Source organism: Scardinius erythrophthalmus (genome assembly GCF_964197995.2).
Source record: "Scardinius erythrophthalmus genome assembly, chromosome: 6".
Taxonomy (NCBI): Eukaryota; Metazoa; Chordata; class Actinopteri; order Cypriniformes; family Leuciscidae; genus Scardinius; species Scardinius erythrophthalmus.
The window spans coordinates 13,195,672-13,215,071 of NC_138226.1; the positions used below are offsets into that span (position 1 = coordinate 13,195,672).

Consider the following 19,400-nt stretch of genomic DNA (forward strand, 5'->3'; position numbering starts at 1 on the left):
TTCTAACTAGTGTGCATGTTTTTGAGAAACTGCAGTCATTCAGCGGTGGGAGGCTACATGGGGTCACCTGCCTTACCTTTGATTTGCACTTAAAGATCCCGTCCGTTATTAAATACAAAAATACAGGTTTTTAGAATTACTGTTTAGTTAGTATGGAAGTAAAATAATGACAAATGTATTTGAAACAAAAAAGCTTGTTGAATTATTTTACTTCCATAAGTTAGCCCAACAAAAAAAGCTAAGTCTGTAGAATACTTTAAAAATGTGATATTGTATTTGATGGATTGATCATTTGTGTACAATAAAGATATATTATTATATAAAGTAATATTTGAATTTTAGCATTTTTATTTTTTATGACTTAAAAAAATATTAAAAGAGCTGTATTGATTTTGTGTTCATAAATTATATTTTGACTTTTACACTTTAAATAAGTTTGATTAAAAAATGTATAGCTTTTTTTAAAGAAATTTTAAAGAAGTTAAATTAACAATAAAAAAATATATACAATTCTGTATCACCAATTTTTTGGCCTTACATATGGGCATATTTCTTAAGATAATAGACCAAATTGTACGATAATTAAAGTTTCTCTTTTCCACTTAAATGCAGCTGAAATAATACTAAAGGACGAACTTTTCTCAAGGCTGGATTTCTTTGTGAGATTTATTGCTTTCGCTTGCGAAACAACTCGGCAAAGTTAAGTTTGCTCTTTCTGACTCAATTCTAAACCAGAATCAGTTTGCACTAAGGAGACAAAAAATAATAGAATTTGCATGTTTCTCATACTACTTTAGTTCCCACACTTTCAGACAGAGAAAGCAAGTCATAATGACTTTCCTGTGTCTTTTGCAACATGACTATTTACCTCTAATTTTACTTTTAGCCAGTTTTGTTCATTCCTATTGCCCCTGCTTTTCTCGCACTCTGTGAAATGTGAAGGAGTATCGATGGAAGGTGTGATAAATCATCCTGTACAGAAGCCAAATGTCACTAATGGCAGTTATCTGTAATCAGTCTTTATAAAGCAAATAGAAGTTCCCCGTTCTCCAAGGCAACACGTGTTGTATGTAATAAGTGCATGTATAACCAATATAAATGTAGAGCTCACAAAGCAAACAGGAAACAAGATCATAGGTATGACAGCGATAAAACCCCCTGAACGAGTTTCTTCACTGTAGTTTCCTTTTTTTGCTTTTCTTTTGTACATACAGTAAAACAGAGAAGCACATATATATATATATATATATATATATATATATATATATATATATATATATATATATATATATATATATACACCAGCTTTTACAGGCCTGGCCAATGAAACACTGAGGTTTCTAGTAATGCATCTACAAGTTCACTAATAAAAATTTGGCATATTCCAAAAGTAAAATGTTCATTTCACTGTTTGTTTGGGGCGGGAGCCCTCAAGACTACATCAGCTTGGCGTAAGGAAAGGTGTGTGCCTTTATTTTTACTGGTTTATGTGGCATATTGCCTTTCACCACATCCTCCCACATCAATTTCAGCTTCGAGTTCGCAGTCATTTAAAAATCCAAATCAATAAAACATTCAAAGACACACATCACTATTGAGAAAGAGAAACTGTGTAAAACCAGCATGACATTAGAGGAACTTCCTCTGGATGCTATAAATTCAGTTTTGTTTGGAAACTGGTAAATTAATAAATGTTAGAACTTTGATAATGAAACATATGTCTGCAATATTCTTGTAAATGGTTTAAATGATCAATTTATGATTTTTTGAAATGAAATATGTTGTTAAATTTCACATGTGTAACTCTAAGCTTACTATTTTGATCTAAATGAGTAGTCAGACGGCGTACTTCCTCTCATCAAGAAGTTTCCTGAGTCTAACAGTCATGCCCGAAGATTAACTGCCATCAACACACGAGAGAAGTCGCACATGCTTCTTAAGGTATGTAGATAAGCCTGAAATTGCTTTTTAAAATGATGTATTTCCTAAACACGTGCCAGTACTTCACGCTTTGAGTCGCTCTGATAATCGCAGGGACTTTACATGGCTTTCCTTACAAGATCATAGTCTATTTTGATTTTAGTAAAATCGTACATTTTGTGGATGTGCTCTGCTGTTAGTTAGAACTGATTCATTGTTACCTGAATGTTTTGCTGCTCTTGTTGAGTCAGAACTGTGTGACCGTTCGCTAGACGCATGATCGCATAAAATCTCAGTCCGTAATTCCTCCAGATTTGACAAGTATTTTGAAAGTATTGAGTTGCAAATGAATCTCCTATTGCTACAAATAACAGCAAATGTAACTGTTAAAAATATAGTAACAGGTAACATGTATAAACTCACTGAACTCATACTATCAACATAATTTCCCACAGAGAGCCTTTTATAGTTTTGACTAGCAGATGAGTCATGTTGGTGTAACACTTCACGGGTTATGAGAAAGTACTCTGAAAACAGAAATTTTACTCTGATCCAGAAATGTGTTTTTTTAACAGTGTAAAATATGGAATCATCACATTGGATGAGTTCTGTTCTCCATATCAAAATGTTTTAATGGACATTTTTATGTTACTTTTAACATTCTTGCTGTTTTATGAATTTGTTTGTTAACGGTTTAAATTTCGCTGACAAGCTTATAAAGATTACATTGAGACAATTTTCCTCATTTAATATGATAACAGGCACCATTACTGGGGTAACATTTGTTTTTAACTATATAAATATCATTTTTCTGGGCAATAACTGTGGCTACTGTGGAAAGTTCATGCTTTTTTTGTAGCCAAGACGTTTGTGTCTTTAAGGAAATTTGTTTTCAAAAATAAACCTACCATGCGAACTATTATTCACAGAAGTAAAAAGTGTGAAAGCTAGACATGGTTTTAACCTACTTCGAAGGATCTGCATGTAGGTTGTTTTCTTCACGCAGGTGTGGTTTCTCTGCAAAAAACATGAAAGTATGATCATAGGTTATAAGGTTATACATATTCCCATAATACCCATAAATGTTGCTGCGTTTTTGTAATTCTGTTAATTAGGCAGATTCCAAATCCAAAATGACATGCAGTACATTCAGGTGTTTTGAGCCCTTGTGCAAACCTATTGCTTATTACTTAATGACAGAAACACCCATATAAATCACTTTGTGAATGATGGCATTCAAGTACAGAGTGTAGCTGGTTTAGCAAGAAAATCAAAAATCTAAACAACAGCAAACAAATGATCGATCTAGGTAATGAACAATGGTTCAGTTAAAGGGGTATTTCACAGAAAAATTTACTAACCATCATGTTGTTCCAAACATGTATGGCTTACTTTCTTCTGAGAAACACAATAGAACATCAGTGCTTTTTTCGTCCATAAATTGAATGTTAATAGGGTCCGATGTTGTTTAGACACCCAACAGCCTTTGTAATATCTTTCTTTGTGTTATGCAATAGAAAGAAAGACTGCTTGTTTTAAACCACACAAGAATGAATAAACATTTTTTGGTTCAACCATCCCTTTAAGTCTGCTTATTTAGGTTGTACAAAATTATAAAATGATAGATCAGAAAATAAAAAAACTCAGAGCATAGGGTTGATTTTTAAACAGACCTGGGAACACATTTTAGTCACTGTTTACCCCGTATGCAGAAACGTGGCGTACCCATTAGTTGGCATAATGACCTAAAAAAAAGGCTTATTAAATCTATGAAAATCCTTTCAAGAAAAAGGACACGGTTTCCGAAACATTATTTTACGTCAAGCATTTGAAACTACAGCCCACCCATACAATTTCAATCTGTGCTAGACAGCCACACTTAAGCTGTAATGACTATGCCAAATCTGATGCTGGCACACGTTGCGGCAATCAAAAAATTTTCACTTCCTTTGAAATAACACCAAAAAAGTCCCTTGCTCGAGACTGTCCGTGTGAATCATTTCAGTTAACATTTGTGAAACAGCTCTGAGACATCCAATAGGCAGTGATTTGTTGGTAATATGTGTGTACATGTGCGTACCTGCTGAAGTAGCACGTTTGAAAAGCCTATAACATGGCCTCACACTTCCTGTTCACTGAACTGAACTCAAATGTATGCGAGAGGTAAGCATCAGAGGTATATCTCAAATGTGTGTGTTTTCAGCAACAGATTACAATGTCTTAGGCAAGTTCCTACTAAAATAAAATCTTTATTTTAATTACATTTATAAATTAAGCAACAATATATATGTAAATTATAATAAACATTATATTTATTTTTAATGATCGTTATATTTGTATTAAATATTATCACTATTGTTATTATTCATTTTATTTGTATTCTAATGCATAAATTATAACATAATTTACATAAATTTTAAGACTTTATGTAAAAACTAGATGTAAATTATTATGCATTATAATGTATAAAAAGAAAAAAAAGTTTATGGTAAGTCTATTCTTCCTGTCTCTTCAACCTTTTCCAACAGGTGGAGAAACCAATCATGAATGGTTCGCAACCGGACATCGTCAAAATGGACAATGCCACCTTGGCCATGTTTGACAACAAATTAGCCAGTGATATCGTGTCAGCCGTCTATGTCATTGTGACTCTGGCCAACCTCAGTGGTAACGGCATGTCTCTGTTTCTGCTGCTGATGCGCACCTCTCCGAAAACCCCCTCCATCATCTTTATGATCAACCTCACCCTCACTGACCTGATACTGGGCACTGTGCTCCCCTTTCAGATTGTGTACCAAATGCAAGGTTACAACTGGACTTTGGGCACGGGCATGTGCAATGTACTGACTGTGGTATTCTACGCCAACATGTACTGCTCCATTTTATCCATGACCGCTATTAGTGCCGACCGCTACCTGGGGATTGTGAAACCGATGCGCTTCAGAGAGAGGAAGGAGAATAAAGCATTTGCAGTTATTGCCTGTATACTGATGTGGCTGCTGGTCCTTGCCATTCTGAGCCCTCTGGAAAAAACAAACCTGACATATTATGTACATGAGCGCAATATCACCACATGTTTTGACATATTGAAGAAGGACATGCTCCCTAGCGTCGCTCACTGGGCGGGATTCTTATTCGGCATGTTCATCGTCCTCTTCCTCTGTCCGTTCATCATAACGGTGTATTGCTATGTTAACATCATCCGTGTCCTTATCAGAAAGACCAATAGTCAACAGAAAGGCCGTGCTGTGCGCCTGGCGTGCATTGTCTTGTTTGTGTTCATCTTTTGTTTTGCTCCCAATAACATATTGCTCCTGGCCCACTCAATCTCAAGGCTGTACTTTGATAAATCTCTTTATATCTACTACAAACTCTCGCTGTCTCTTAGCTGCATTAATAGTTGCGTAGATCCATTTATTTATTATTTTGCATCTAAAGAGTTTCGTCGGAAGCTAAGGCAAATTCTGAGGTTGCAGACTCTCAGCACTGGTGAGACTCAAATGATTGAGGGTCACAGAGAAAGCTTTTTCTCTGGACGTTCAACGTACAATGCAAATGAAGACTAACAAAAAAAAAAAAATTGTACTATTACTTTTGGTCTCTGCTACTTTTTATGTTGGAGAAGAGCAGATTATGGGGGAAATGTCGTTAGAATCAGATAATGTCATGATTCAAACTCGCACTGCTAAATGTGTCAGAGCACGAGCAAGCGCAAACCACTAGGCCACGGCTCTGACGCAGTGTTTTAGCGTTTATAAGAATATATATCATTCAAATTCAAACCACTTCCCATATTTTGTTTTCTTTTTGTTGTTTTATAGTGTTTCCCTTTTTGTTCGGTGTTGATTTCATGACTGAGCAAGCTGAGGAAAAGCATGTTGCTCACATGCATTTAGGGAGCGTGATATTGTTTATCTTTGTCTTTTGCTTTCTTTTTTGGTATCAGACATCCAAGATCCTCTTACCAAAAAAGTTCCCTTATTCTTCACACAATGCTGTGTGGTTAGACTTATGTATCAACTTCAGTAATTTCAGATCTGACTGAAAAAGTACAAAGACTTATTTTGGCAGCTATTTTTGACATATCGTTGATTTATGGATTATTTTTAGACTGAAATGTGTAGTTATTTTTATTTTTCATGATTGAGCCAAGGTGTTTCAATATTTATTTTACTTAAGCTTTTTATTACAGTTTTATTGCTTAGTTACCTGTTTTGTATTTGTTTGTATTGTTGGGCATAATGAAACAGTTTTTCTATATTGTAACATAAAGTATACAATGTCATGTGGGGCATTTATTATGTAAAGTTAAATTTAATAAATACATCTGAGTAAATAATTTGCATCTATTGTCATTCTACGATTAAAGATTACATATGGACTATTCAACAAAATCCGTGTTACGATCACCCTAATGTCTATTTTCAGTTGTTCGGCTACATGCTCTGCAGAGCGTGTCACAGGAAGGTCAAGATTTTTTTTTTTTTCAGTTTCTTTTGAAGATGGGAACTATTGTATGTATGGAACAACTTTTAAAAAGTAAAACAAATTAGTGCAAGGCTTCTGGGAAATCAGCACTGAAATGTCATTGATATGTAACCTCAGTCCGATGTGATTTATACAGTTGTACAATAACTCAATGCTGTTGCAATTGCCCAAGTCAATGCACAAAAAGGAAATAAAGCAGGTTGCAAGTACCACTTCAAAGTGTGCTTGACAGGTGAGATTATGGTTCAAGCGAGAGCGAGAAAGAAAGCATATTCCACAGGAGATACATTTACTAATTTATAGGCCTAAATCAAACTACCTACAGAGAAGTAGGGCAGAGTGGAGTAAGTGTTTGCTTAATTTGTCTTTTAGACAATGAGACAGAGATATCATAGAGGCAAAGCAATATTACTTTTGAAATATGAAAAGGGTTGGTAGAATGTTAGGGGTAAGCTGTCATTACAATGAGCAAGTCATTGATTGGGGAATTCATTGATGAATAACAGTCATACTTCAATGCAGTGACATCATTTATTTTTAGATTATTATAAGAAATGTAATTCTTACATTAATTTGTCTTGAGTTTGGAGGCTCAACTGTCTCATATGACCCCACAGGTACCATTTTGAGAAAAATGCTTTATTTAATAATTTAGAAATCTTGAGACAAATCATTTACAACATGTTTACAAGTTTAGATCTGGAAAAACAATTTTTTTTAGCTTTATTTGCCATGTAGAATGACACCCACTAACTTTACTCCTACTGGCTAGCCTACTTCACTCTCCCCAATATTTAAAAGTAAAGCCTCGTCATCTTACCATTCCAAAAAGCTTCTTGAAACTAGTTCCGAGAGTCAGTTCGAATTGAATGAGACGCGTAGGACCAAGTTGCTTTGTTTCTTTGTAACAGTAAATAGCATTAGGTTGACGAACTTTATCACTTTTCACGTAATAGGCATAATGATTATTAAAACACAATTACTAATATATGTAAGATTTGGTGTAACATTTTATATAACATTTGCGTATTTTGGCATGCAATGTTTTAATCTCTCTTTATTATGAGTGACGTTTTTACATTAGCTTACTGCGCATGCGCGTGGTAGACTCCTCCTCTTCAGGATCTTGAGAGCTGCGTTGCGTTTCGGGAAGCGCTGAGTTGAGTGCAACACTCCTTTCCAGGTAAAACCCTAATAAAATACTGATAAATTAACATTTGCTTCTTTTAGATATGTGTAATTGTCTACTCCTGACTGTATTAATACAAAATAAAACATAAATGAATAGCGCTCATCATCACGCCAAAGTCTTGTATGAATTTACTGTATTAGATTAGCTAAAAACTCTTTTAATGCAGCCACACTGTGCATGCATATTTTCTGTTGAATTTCCGAAAAACAATGACAAAGACAAGCTCACCTTTAACCAATTTTGCGGTCCCATAGAACATAGACATTTGATGGTTCAGCACACACAGTTGTTGTGCAGTTGCTTTGTAAGCCTTGTAGATCAACTTTGATGATTTTGACATGAATTTAGTGTTTCTCTTGATTCCCAGGATAGACTTCTGGAAGTGACAGAAAGGAGAGGGATAACAACATGCTGTTAAATCCAGTAATATCCAAGCTGAGTGGAAAGCTTGTTGTCCTGGCAAGTGCATCTCCACGACGGCTGGAGATTTTATCGAATGCTGTAGGTTTTTTTTTTTTTTTTTTTTTTTTTTTTTTTTTTAGTTGTTTACAGAGGCAATGAACTTTAAATGATCAGTTCTTTATCTTTATCTTTTCTTCTGCATCGATGAGGCAGGGTTTACGATTCGAGGTTGTTCCCTCCTGGTTTAAAGAAACATTGGACAAATCCTTGTTTAAAAATCCATATGAATATGCAGTGGAGACGGCTAAACAAAAGGCTTTGGAGGTGGCTCAACGAATGCCATTTGTAAGTTGTATTTGAAAACAGCAGCTGTTCTCTAACTTTGTTTCGGTCAATTTACAATGTCCCTTTTATTCTCTGTGATTTCATATGTGCTGGGTTCAGAAACACTTGAAAACTCCAGATATTGTAATTGGAGCAGACACTGTTGTGGTAAGTTGCTGTATGTTTTTATATGTTCTACATTTGATATTCATTCCTGAAAAGTGCCTTGCTAAATGTGTCTCCTTTCGTTCTCAGACAGTTGATGGCTTGATCTTGGAGAAACCTACGGATAAACAAGATGCTTACCGTATGCTGTCCAGGTGCACTTTCATTTTTTTTTTTTTTTGTCTTGAGTGAGAATTTGTGGCATTTATTGCATACATTATTTCAGGCGCTAAATGAATGTATTTCAGGTTGAGTGGTAAGGAACATAGCGTCTTCACAGGTGTTGCTATTGTGATCTGCCATGAAAACACTGGTATGTGATTGTTTATTTTTTTACAATTATAGTCTTGTTTTTGTGAGAGAGACAGATCATTTTAAATAATGATTTGTTCTTTTTTGCAGGTACTGATATGGACTACAAAGTAGTTGATTTTTATGAAGAGACAAAAGTTAAATTTGCAGAGTTATCTGAGGAGATGCTCTGGGAATACATCAACAGTGGAGAGCCCATGTGAGTTTATGAGGATAGATTTTGACATGCTATGTTCCAGAGGTGTAAAGTCTAGGGGTCAGAAAGTAAAAGTCCTGCCATATGTCTATTTAACCCATGAAGTCAGCCAAGTGATTTCACTAATTAGTTCTATCTCCTGGCTGAAAAACTGTGCTAATTAGCAAATCTAGGTGATTGGAATAAAATACTGAGGAGGACTTTTACTTTCTGAACCTGGACTTTACACCTCTGCTAAATTCTCTGAAGCTCAGTCATCACATTTTTTGAGCTTGGTCTGTGAATTGTTGAACCTGTGGAATTTGAACCTTGGTGGAGTCGTTCATTTTGTGTTTGCTTTGACGTGCTGAAAATGACATGTGAAAATTCAGCAAAGCACATTTCAAGTAAAGAGTCTATTTTTGTCATTTTTGAGTAAATGAGTCCATTTGCTGTAGTCTGGCATTTCACCTGCCATGCTAAATTTGGTGAATGGCGAGACTGACAGATTTATCTGTGCTTGACAGGGACAAGGCTGGTGGTTACGGGATCCAGGCATTGGGTGGCATGTTAGTGGAGTATGTGCAAGGAGATTTTCTTAACGTGGTAGGCTTCCCTCTTAACCATTTCTGCAAGCAGCTGGGGTTGATTTTCAACAGCCCACCTGAAAGTGCCACACACAAGAACAAATGGGATTCGGATGTGTCTTGGACTCTGGTTAACAGCCTGTCTGAAGGTGCTGCAAATGTGGAGGTTAAGCTATTGGAGAATGGTAAAGATTGCAGTAGGACGTCTATGCAAGATCAGAATGTGATGGGGTCGGAGTGTGCCAAGTGCAGCAGACAGGACGTCCCCCACAGTATTATCAACTTACTGGATGGGTTCAAAGCTTCAAAGGTAACAGTGATTAGATTACTTTAATAGTGAATCATTAGTAATGATTCACTAAAAAGCACAAATTCTGGCATTATTTACACACCCTCATGTCGTGCTTAAAACTGAATTTTCTGTTTAAAACAAAAGGAGAATGTAAAAAAAAAAAAAAAAACTTTTTTTTTCAATTCAACTATAGTTCATTGTGACTATGGGCTTTATTCTCAAGGAAAAACAAACCATTAACACATTTCTAATGACATAGGCACTATATTTCAAGTCTTCTGATGCCAGAGGGAATTTTGGGTGAAACATTCTCCTGTTGTGTTCAACTAAATTGACTGGCACATAAATCCCCACATCAGAAATGTCAAATCCGATCTCGGACGCCAGATCTTCTCAAAAGATATCTGTTTTGTCTGGTGTCCAAAACCAGTTAAACCTGTTAACAGAAAGTCTTGTCTAGTACCCCAAAACTCTATTAACAGTCTTCTATCTGCCTGAGAGTTTGACTGATAAAGCCAGAGACAAGCAGAAGCAGGAGACGAAGTGATGATGATAATAATAAAAATAGCAGAGTTTATTGAATAATCTTAGTTGCGTATGTTTCAGACTTCGTCTGACCAGTACAAATCCAACAAGCGTTATTATACCAAGGGAAAAACAATGGAAAATTACTGCTTCACAACATCGTCATGTGACGTTAAAAACCTTGAAATGGAGACATTCTCTTATCTCCTAGTCATAAAGACAAACATCACTTAAAACCACACAAGCATAAGATTTAAAAGAAATATTAAGTAATATTTAAAAAAAATGGTAGTATTAATAAATGACTATATGATAAATGGTATAATTAAACAACATGAAAACAAAGTAAAACACAACACAGATGTATTTGTTGCTCTCTCAAAGTAACACACACACCACAGGTTGCTATTGAGAATCCTTAGATCCTTCTCAAGAATAAGTAAATAATGACAAAATTGTAATGTTTGGGTGAAGTATCCCGTTGAAATGTTTATTTAATTTAGATAGTATGCTGTCAGTGTATTCATTAATACATGTAGCATTAAAATACAAATGGAAAGGAATGTCTATTTTAATATATACATGGATTGTATTTATCATTAATGAAGAAATGTGTGGTAACTGTTCTACAATGCATTTCGACAGACTCTATTCACAGCATCCAAACTCAGGGTGTTTGATGTATTGAACAGCTCTGAAAGTCTGACATTAGAAGAGGTTGCTGTCCAAATCAACGCCTCTGTTTTAGGCACTGAGAGGCTTCTGGAAGCTGCTGTCTCTTTAGGGCTGCTAGAAAGGGTCAAACAGCGAGATACAAGCGGTAAGATTTACGCACTGCCATTTCACTCTCATATATGGTGTTACTGTGGTAGAAATCACATGTGGTTTTCCTAAATGTGAGTTTTGAAACCTCTCAAAGCACACTGTTCATTTATAACCTACAAATACTTTCTCTGTTCATTGAATCAAGGCACTTGCATGCATGGATGCAATTCCTCCTACTGCATGACACATGTTCTCTTCTTTGTTATGTCCGGAGGTGGACTGTGAATGTAACATTGTTTATTGTCTGTTACAGTGTACAGAAATACAGAACAGGCCAGTCGCTTCCTGGTATCGGACAGCCCAGTGTCTCTGCATGGCTTCATTCTCCACTGCAATGATATGGTGTGGCCTCTCTTCAGTCATCTAGAGAACGCTGTCGTGGAGGGCATCAGCCAACATGAGCGGGCCTTTGGGAAGAAGAATGAGGATGTGTTTCAGGTAGACACGCATTTTCTTACATCACCCATGAATCGTGCACTTTTAAAAGCTGTTGACATTCTAGTACTGAGTGGAACTTTTTTTGTTGTTTTTTTAGGATGGCTACTACAGTAAAGATGAAGTTAAGATACGATTCATGGATGCAATGCACAGCATTGCAAGAGTGGCTGGAAAAGATGTGGCAACAGCATTTGATCTTTCTTCCTATAAAACAGCCTGTGACATTGGAGGTATATGAATTTCCCTCAAAAATAGAGATTAATAAGAGTCTTCATTTTTAGATAATACAGTCGAATACAGTCCACAACAATTTTTTAGCAAATCAAGTAAAAGTGAGTGGGGAAAACACTAAATGAATTTGACAGCACTCCCTAGTGAAAAAAACCTATACCAAAATGTATTTAGAATACATGTATTTCAATCTAAGTATACTACAAATCCATTAACATATTTACTGACATATCGCTTGAGACTAATAATATAAATATTAGAGATAAATATTATTTGGAGTACTTCTTTATTGCACAATGCACATTTCTTAATATTAAGCCTAAAATGTGTTTTAATATCACTATTAGTAAGGATAGTATGATCTCTGTATAATACCAGTCTTTAAATGCAAGATATTTAAAGTGTACCTAAAGTATAATTGCTATCAGGGATGTCGTTAGGCCTATTTTAGGGGGGCTGAAGCCACCCCAAAATGTTCCTAAGCCCCCCTAAATGATAATAAGAAAAACAATAACAATTCGATTTATCAATAACCGTATCCTCATTCATATTTAGACGCAACAAATGATATACATCCAGCTACAAAAAATAGCCGAAAAGTCGGAAGTTGGACAGAAGTGCCAACTCTCACACATTCACCGTGAGACACGCAATTGACACTTTTCACACGCTCTCACGCCACACATCCATTTTCTCACGCACAGAAAAATGGCGAAGCAAAGAGGACACGGAGGCCGACAGACTAGACAGAGGTTACTTTATGATATCAAAGAATCTCAACTCTCAGATTCTGTCAATTTTATTACGAAATTCAAACAATAAATACCGTTTTGGCGTTTGTAAATGTTACGTGACAGATCCCTAGCGCACGTGAACCGATCATTTCTACTAGCTAATAGTATAAAAAAACACAAACACTGTTGAAAGATACAGTAGTAGGCTACAACTTACCGAAATGTATATTCCTCATACATAATATCGATCAATCAGTGTTTTTTATCAGCGTGAAGAGGTCAGTAACATAGCTGGAGAACAATTATGTCACATTTACTGTACATCAGGAAAGCCATATGAACATAATATAGGCTATAGCACGTAGTTGGCAAGAAAAAAAAGAGCTATAGAGAGTATTTTGCTAAATATGTGTTCTATATTACATATTTATTATATTTTAACTTATATCATTAAATAAAGTTGTTGTTATTATAATAAAAAAACGCATTATATTTAATTTGAGTTATTTTTAACCTTAAATAATACTACCAGCTGATAGGGATGTCTGTATGTTTACAGCATTAGGTGAGTTGTTTTTTTCTTGAGAAAAATTAACGCCTATCTTGAGTACCAAATATTTCTCCAAATGAGTCAATATTAAATCAAATCACAATAATTGAATTGAATTGAAATAATAAAAAAGCGTAGCTTACCAGAAATTGTACCATGCACCATAAAATTTACATATAATTTTACACTTATGCTATAAAGTGGCTGAAATGGGCACTTTTTGTGACAGCAACCCTATCATTTTTTATCAAAGATGTGGCTTAACTTCAGAATTTGAACTAAAATCAGTATTCTTATGATTCCTCTGAACATTTCTGACTAAGTTCAACAAACATGAACATAAACTTAAAAAAATAATTAATAAAAATGTAGGTGTGACGGGGTTGAGACTAGGGTAACAGGGTTGAAGATGATAACGGGGTTGAAAAGACAAATACAGCTAAACATATACATGGTTGTTTTTTACTCAAATTCACTGTAGGCCTAAGATTTTCCATAAATGCAAGTTACAAATACCCTGGGGGCTAAGCCCCCCCTGTCTTCCAATCCTAGTGACGTCCCTGCTTGCTATAGTTCCAGTTTAGCACAATCAAATATACTTAAGTATATCTTTAGTTGGACCTCATTATTATTTCCGGATTACTAAAGTATATTTAGTACAAAATTAGTAGTTCCAATTTAGCAGACTTTAAGTATATCAGTTTAGCCAACAGTACAATTGCAGGGTATTTATATAAAGTACATTAATATTAAAATGTATTTGTAGTATACTTAGCATAAAATAAATGTATTTCAAATACATTTTAGTGTATTTGTTTTTCACTAGCGCTAATATAACGTCAATTCAAGGTGAAGTAAATTTTTAAATGTTTTAAGAAAATTAAATTAGGAAAGAAACATATTTAATAAAAAAAAAGAAAACATTTATAAAGAAAAAAAAAACATTCTGGTAGATTTTTTTCTGATGTTCAGGATTATTCAACATTCCCCACTTGCAAGAACAGATAAAACAATGTCCTGCAGACTTCCCATTGAGACTAGAGCGAGTGACCACGAGAGTTCAAAGATAAGATGTGCAGAAATATGTTAATGGATTTGTAGTATACTTAGATTGAAATAAATGTATTTTATATACGTGCTGTCTTGCATGATTTGAGATTTCACTAGAGGATAGTGCATGCATATTTTATTCTGAAAGAGCTTGTTCTCAAAAGCTGCTTATCTGAAAAGGAGTTGCGAGTTTGTCATGCAAATCAAATGTGCTTCTAATTTCCAGATTTCTGAAGGGTTTTTTTTATGCCAAGGACATCTGTATTTATTGTATTCTGTTTATTTTCTTCTCCCGCTTTGACCTAAATCAGCCTCACAAAATCTGCATATTAAAATGATTTCTGAAGGGTCATGTGACACTGAAGGCTGGAGTAATGATGCTGGAAATTCAGCTTTGCTATCACAGGATAAATTACATTTTAAATTATATTAAAATAGAAATAATAGTATTTCACAATATTATTATTATTATTATTTTTTACTGTACCTTGGTGAGCATAAGATACTTCATTCAAAAACATGTTAAAAAAATCGTACAGATTTTTCACTGATTTATGAAATGTATATTTTTATGGTATGATGCATGTTAAGAAAAGCGTTCTTGCACAGGTTGCACTGGTGCCATGGCGTACGAGTTAACAAAAGCCCACCCCGGACTGTCAGTTATTGTATTTGACTTGCCACAAGTCATTGAGATGAGACGCCACTTTAAACCTAAAGAAGATGATGACAGAGTGTCATTTGTTGCGGGTCAGTGAATACTTTATATAATCTTTTTTATGATGAAGCATTTTAAAATGTATTAATCTAATATATAAGTAATTCTAAGTAATGTGCAAAAGGCCTTAGAAAAATCTTGCACTTTTTGTTCCTACTTTTTTCAAAATAGGAGACTTCTTTAAAGATGACCTGCCTAAAGCAGACCTGTATATTCTTGCACGAATCCTCCATGACTGGTCTGATGAGAAATTGCATGTATTATTGAGCAAACTGTCCAAAATGTGCACACCAGGTAAGTGCTTTAAAATGTGACACTATTAAATATAAAAGTGTAAGTAAGGAACACTGTAAGGAAAACTGATTCTGAAGTATCACACTTTTTGATGTCAAGGATCCTCTAATACAGGGGTGGGAAACTCTGGCCCTCTACTATTTTTCTGCAGAGTTTAGCTCCAACCCTAATAAAACACACCTGAATGAGCTACTCAATGTCATCAGGATTACTAGAAAGCTACAGGCTGGTGAGTGGATCTTGAGGGCCAGAGTTTCTCATCCCTGGTCTAATATGATGATCCTTTTGCAAATTGTCCTCTAGCGCCCCCCTGGGGGTTTCTGCACCCCTGCTTGGAAACCCTTGGCCTAATTCAAGGGTCTTCAACTGGCGGTCCACGACCCCCTAGTGGTACTGCAGGGGGTCCTTCAATTAATGTTTGATCACAAATAATTGTTTTGTTAAAAAAAAAAAAAAAAACACGGAAAAAAAAACAAAGTCAAATTTAAGCACCCTGAAACGAAAGCAAGAGCACCCTCAGTTGATTCTGTAATGATATAATATTATTGGCGAACGTGAAATGTTCCTATTTACAGCGTGTTTTTGCAGCGATGAGAAATGTAGCCAATCACAGACATGTTTGTTGATCTCTTGAACGCATTGTCCAATCAGAGGTGTTTAAAGTTAGAATCCACTCACTGCTCAAAATGCCAGAATTTTTGTTCGGTGACGAGTTTGGTTACTCTTGCGAATCCACTCATTAACTGACACAATGTAAGTTAGAGTTTCATTATGCAGTGTGTATAGACAACTAAATTGATTTTAACGGAATGTTGTAAGATCGCGAACTGAGATGAGTGACAGCTTTTAAAGGCACAATATGTAACTTTTTTGCTTTAAAAATAGCAAAAATCACTATATCTATGTTATATATTTTTTTTAGTTGTGTACTTACATTATCCCGACTGTTTCCAACAAATTTCAAACCAGGAGAAATTTGTAATTTAATTCGAGAAACGTCCCGTTTCTTTATTTCCGTTTTGTCGCCGTCAATGGCGTCATATCCGCGTTCTCCCTGGTTTCCGCTCGTATTGTCATAGCAACCAGAGCTATGAACCAGAGCCGTCTGATAGTAACCAAAGCGACAGACGTAGACAACTGTGTAGTTCGTAATGTCTATTTGCACGCTGTTGTTGTTTCGTTCAAACATTATGGACCATGGCAAGCAGACTTTGGATAAAAAAGGACTAAAATGAGAATCAATAAAAGCGCTGTGTTTTCGAGATGCCTAACGTTAGAGCTCCCATAGACAGTATATAAACGAGTATAAACTACATGTACTTTATTAAAAAGGTGAGCACATTTACATAAAACTAATTAATGTTATATAAGTTAGTTCAACAATGATAAAATGTTAGAATATGATCTGTATGTTATTCTAATGTTGATCTAGCTCACTGCTAGTCTCAAACAGACAAACTAACACAGAAAAACATACATTTCAACACATTCAAATGCAGTTTAGTGTGCTAGTGTAATGTTAGACCAAGTGAAACAGCGCTGCGTTACCTCACAAGTTTTATTTGTCTAATAAACTGACCTGTGAGTAAGTTAGTAATTCTGCGTGTAGTTTGGTAGAATGAAATGTCCGTAAGTTATTCCTTTTATATCCGCGGGACTCGCGTTGCGTGTGGAGCTGATAGCTGTCTCTTAGCAATCCCGAACTGCTTCATATCACAGTCATGATAACAACATCGATTTATTTACTCATCCATAAACATTATTAGATCGGTCGGCTTGACGTTGACGACAAGATCCATAATTCTTAACAAATGTTGCGTCATCAAACTACGCCTTTGTTATTGTAAGAGGTTAGCGACCCCTAGCGGCGAAAAAAATTCCATACTGTACGTTTAAGTGATTATAAAGTGAGCGTTGTTTCGCGCTTTCGTGGCTATAGCTATAAATTAGTCCATTGAATAAAAGTATTGTTTTTTTATGTTGCAAAGAGGACCGATGACCAATTACACGCAGAAAGTTTTGGAAGTGACATCTACACATAAATGCAGAACAATGATAACTACCACTGGACAAAAATATGGCATGCCAAAATAGATACACGCTATGTAAATGCAGACTAATAGGTTACTAGAAAAATATTCGTATCAATATATTTTTTTAAATTCCATTCCAATTATTTGTGAAAGTAGTGACTTGTAAATAATCATTAATGTCTCACTGTACATTGCTGTTCTTGTTATGGTGGAGCCGTTGCTTAGTTACACATTACATCTGCGCTTTACTAGAGAACACGGACTCATTTCACATTCTCAGTGATTTGAATCTTAATTTTCCATCAGACAGCAAAATTAGAATGTGAATTTTTAATAAACTTGTAGATAAAGTTCCGTTAAATGTTTAATTGTCCATTTGATTAATTAAAAAATATATATGTATGACTGCAAATTCATAATTTTTTACAATAACTGCAAACAACTAATGTATTGTGATTTTTATCGCAACATGTTTATTATGATGAGTAATATACACACAGCGTTGTAGTTCTGATCTATTGTCTTAACTTAATATAATGCATTTTTTATCATATGGTTAGTGGATCGAAGGCTAGATGGTTAATATGTAGCTCTGTTTGACACATTTTATATCGGGGGGTCCCTGCTCCGTGTTTCTTATCGCCTATGGGCTCCTTATGATAATCATTACGAATTATGAATTTTCAAATAGCCAGCTCTTGACAATAAGGAAGATTATGCAGATACTTTATTGATCTGCAAGTAAGAAAACGTTTTTTTATTACGAAAACTTGTCATACACTGATAACTACTACTGATAATTATTGATAATTCAAGTGTGCTAACAAGTAAAAATTTATTGAAGATTTATTAATGTTTGTTGACAAATATAAACATACAGTAAAAACAGACATCACATAAGGGCAAAATGTGTTAACATTAAGAACGCTATGCAAACATGCTAGTTTTATATTATTTGGAACTTTGGATACATTTTTACGGCAGCATGGAATCTGCGTTATTTTAACTTTAATTTTTAACCTAAAACTTACCCCATTCAGATGGTAATACACACATATGGACATGTCCACATTCAAGCATTTCATACAATGGGCTTAAACCACTTGCCTTTTTACAGCAGATTTAGTTCACAAACACCTGACATCCTTGACCTAAATATGATTTTCATTTGCACGTGTCAACAAGCTCAGAGGATCTCCCGATCTTGGCTCATTTTGAGTCAGACTAAACAGAGTGTTACTCACAGACTGGGAAGTCTGTTTTTTAACAATCAAGCATGAAAACCTATTCTAGTAGACCCCAAAAACAAAATCCAGACTTTGTTACAGTTGCATAATATGCGGCGACAGCTGCAAGTAAACCACTTTTTGTTGTTTGAAGGGTTTGCTTTATGAATGTATTAATAACAAACAGGTTGTGGACTTCTGGTGTCTGAGATCTTCCTGGATGAGGAGCGGAAAAGGCCGAGCCGGGCCCTGCTGCAGGCCCTCAGCATGACAGAAGGAAAGCAGAGAAGCACCACAGAGTACAGTGACTTACTAGAGAAGCATGGCTTCACTCTCAGACACATCCAACACACAGACAACCTGCTGGATGCCATGCTATTTGTCAAAGAAGATCCAAATGACAAAAGAACATTACTAGGCTGTTCTTCATCATCCATTGAGACTGCTGAACTTGAGTGATATAACGATTACAGCATTTATATCGGAAACACTACAATTGACTTAATCTAGTTCATCAACTGTGACATTTTTTTTTTTTTAGCTGAATGTTTCTGATCTAAACGCTTAAACTAAGTATTTGTACATGATTATTATTAATCACAGATCAAGTTTTTAACCAGTAATGTTATACTGAAATAAATATGGTTTGAATCTATAGCCAGTGTTCTTGTCTTTAGGTAGTTTTTTTATATGTGGTCATATTGGGAAGTTATCACAAGGGCTATTTCTCATAATAGGTTTTAATTCAAAAAGGTCTTTTTTTTTTTTTTTCTTTAGCAGTGATTTTGTATGATGGTTTATTGTTCAAAACTCTTTTAAATTAGAATCATATAAGAAATGTAATCAGTTACTACATAAACTAGCATTTCTACTTTATATAAGGCATAACCCAATTCATTACAAGGTTATGAATTAGTTA

At 35.1% G+C, this 19,400-nt stretch overlaps 2 protein-coding genes across 4 annotated transcripts; both read left to right on the plus strand.

Annotated features, from left to right (window-relative positions):
* The first annotated feature begins 1,596 nt into the window (after positions 1-1,596).
* p2ry8 (P2Y receptor family member 8) lies at positions 1,597-6,253 on the plus strand. Its single transcript, XM_081369324.1, has 3 exons — positions 1,597-1,679; positions 1,837-1,941; positions 4,449-6,253. Exons 2-3 carry the CDS (start codon positions 1,930-1,932, stop codon positions 5,484-5,486), a joined length of 1,050 nt encoding a protein of 349 aa, XP_081225450.1. The 5' UTR covers positions 1,597-1,679; positions 1,837-1,929; the 3' UTR covers positions 5,487-6,253.
* Positions 6,254-7,495: 1,242 nt separating this feature from the next.
* Positions 7,496-19,345, plus strand: asmtl (acetylserotonin O-methyltransferase-like). Of its 3 annotated transcripts, none has more exons than XM_081369023.1 (14): positions 7,496-7,591; positions 7,968-8,101; positions 8,216-8,347; positions 8,447-8,494; positions 8,582-8,646; positions 8,740-8,804; positions 8,894-9,002; positions 9,506-9,875; positions 11,028-11,202; positions 11,461-11,645; positions 11,743-11,875; positions 14,820-14,960; positions 15,100-15,222; positions 18,669-19,345. In XM_081369023.1, exons 2-14 carry the CDS (start codon positions 8,009-8,011, stop codon positions 18,938-18,940), a joined length of 1,911 nt encoding a protein of 636 aa, XP_081225149.1. In that variant the 5' UTR covers positions 7,496-7,591; positions 7,968-8,008; the 3' UTR covers positions 18,941-19,345. The 3 variants fall into 3 exon arrangements, with proteins under 3 accessions (XP_081225149.1, XP_081225150.1, XP_081225151.1); XM_081369024.1 differs by having other exon boundaries at positions 7,517-7,591; positions 7,949-8,101; positions 18,669-19,141; XM_081369025.1 differs by having other exon boundaries at positions 7,551-7,591; positions 7,973-8,101; positions 18,669-19,141.
* Positions 19,346-19,400: the final 55 nt, after the last annotated feature.

What these genes read in the sequence shown, in the direction of transcription:
- asmtl (XM_081369023.1), top strand. Translation starts at nt 8,009, where the DNA reads ATGCTGTTAAATCCAGTAATATCCAAGCTGAGTGGAAAGCTTGTTGTC. An exon ending in TGGCTCAACGAATGCCATTT is followed by an intron (nt 8,348 to 8,446) that starts GTAAGTTGTATT and finishes TGCTGGGTTCAG; the next exon opens with AAACACTTGAAAACTCCAGA. An exon ending in GATCTGCCATGAAAACACTG is followed by an intron (nt 8,805 to 8,893) that starts GTATGTGATTGT and finishes TCTTTTTTGCAG; the next exon opens with GTACTGATATGGACTACAAA.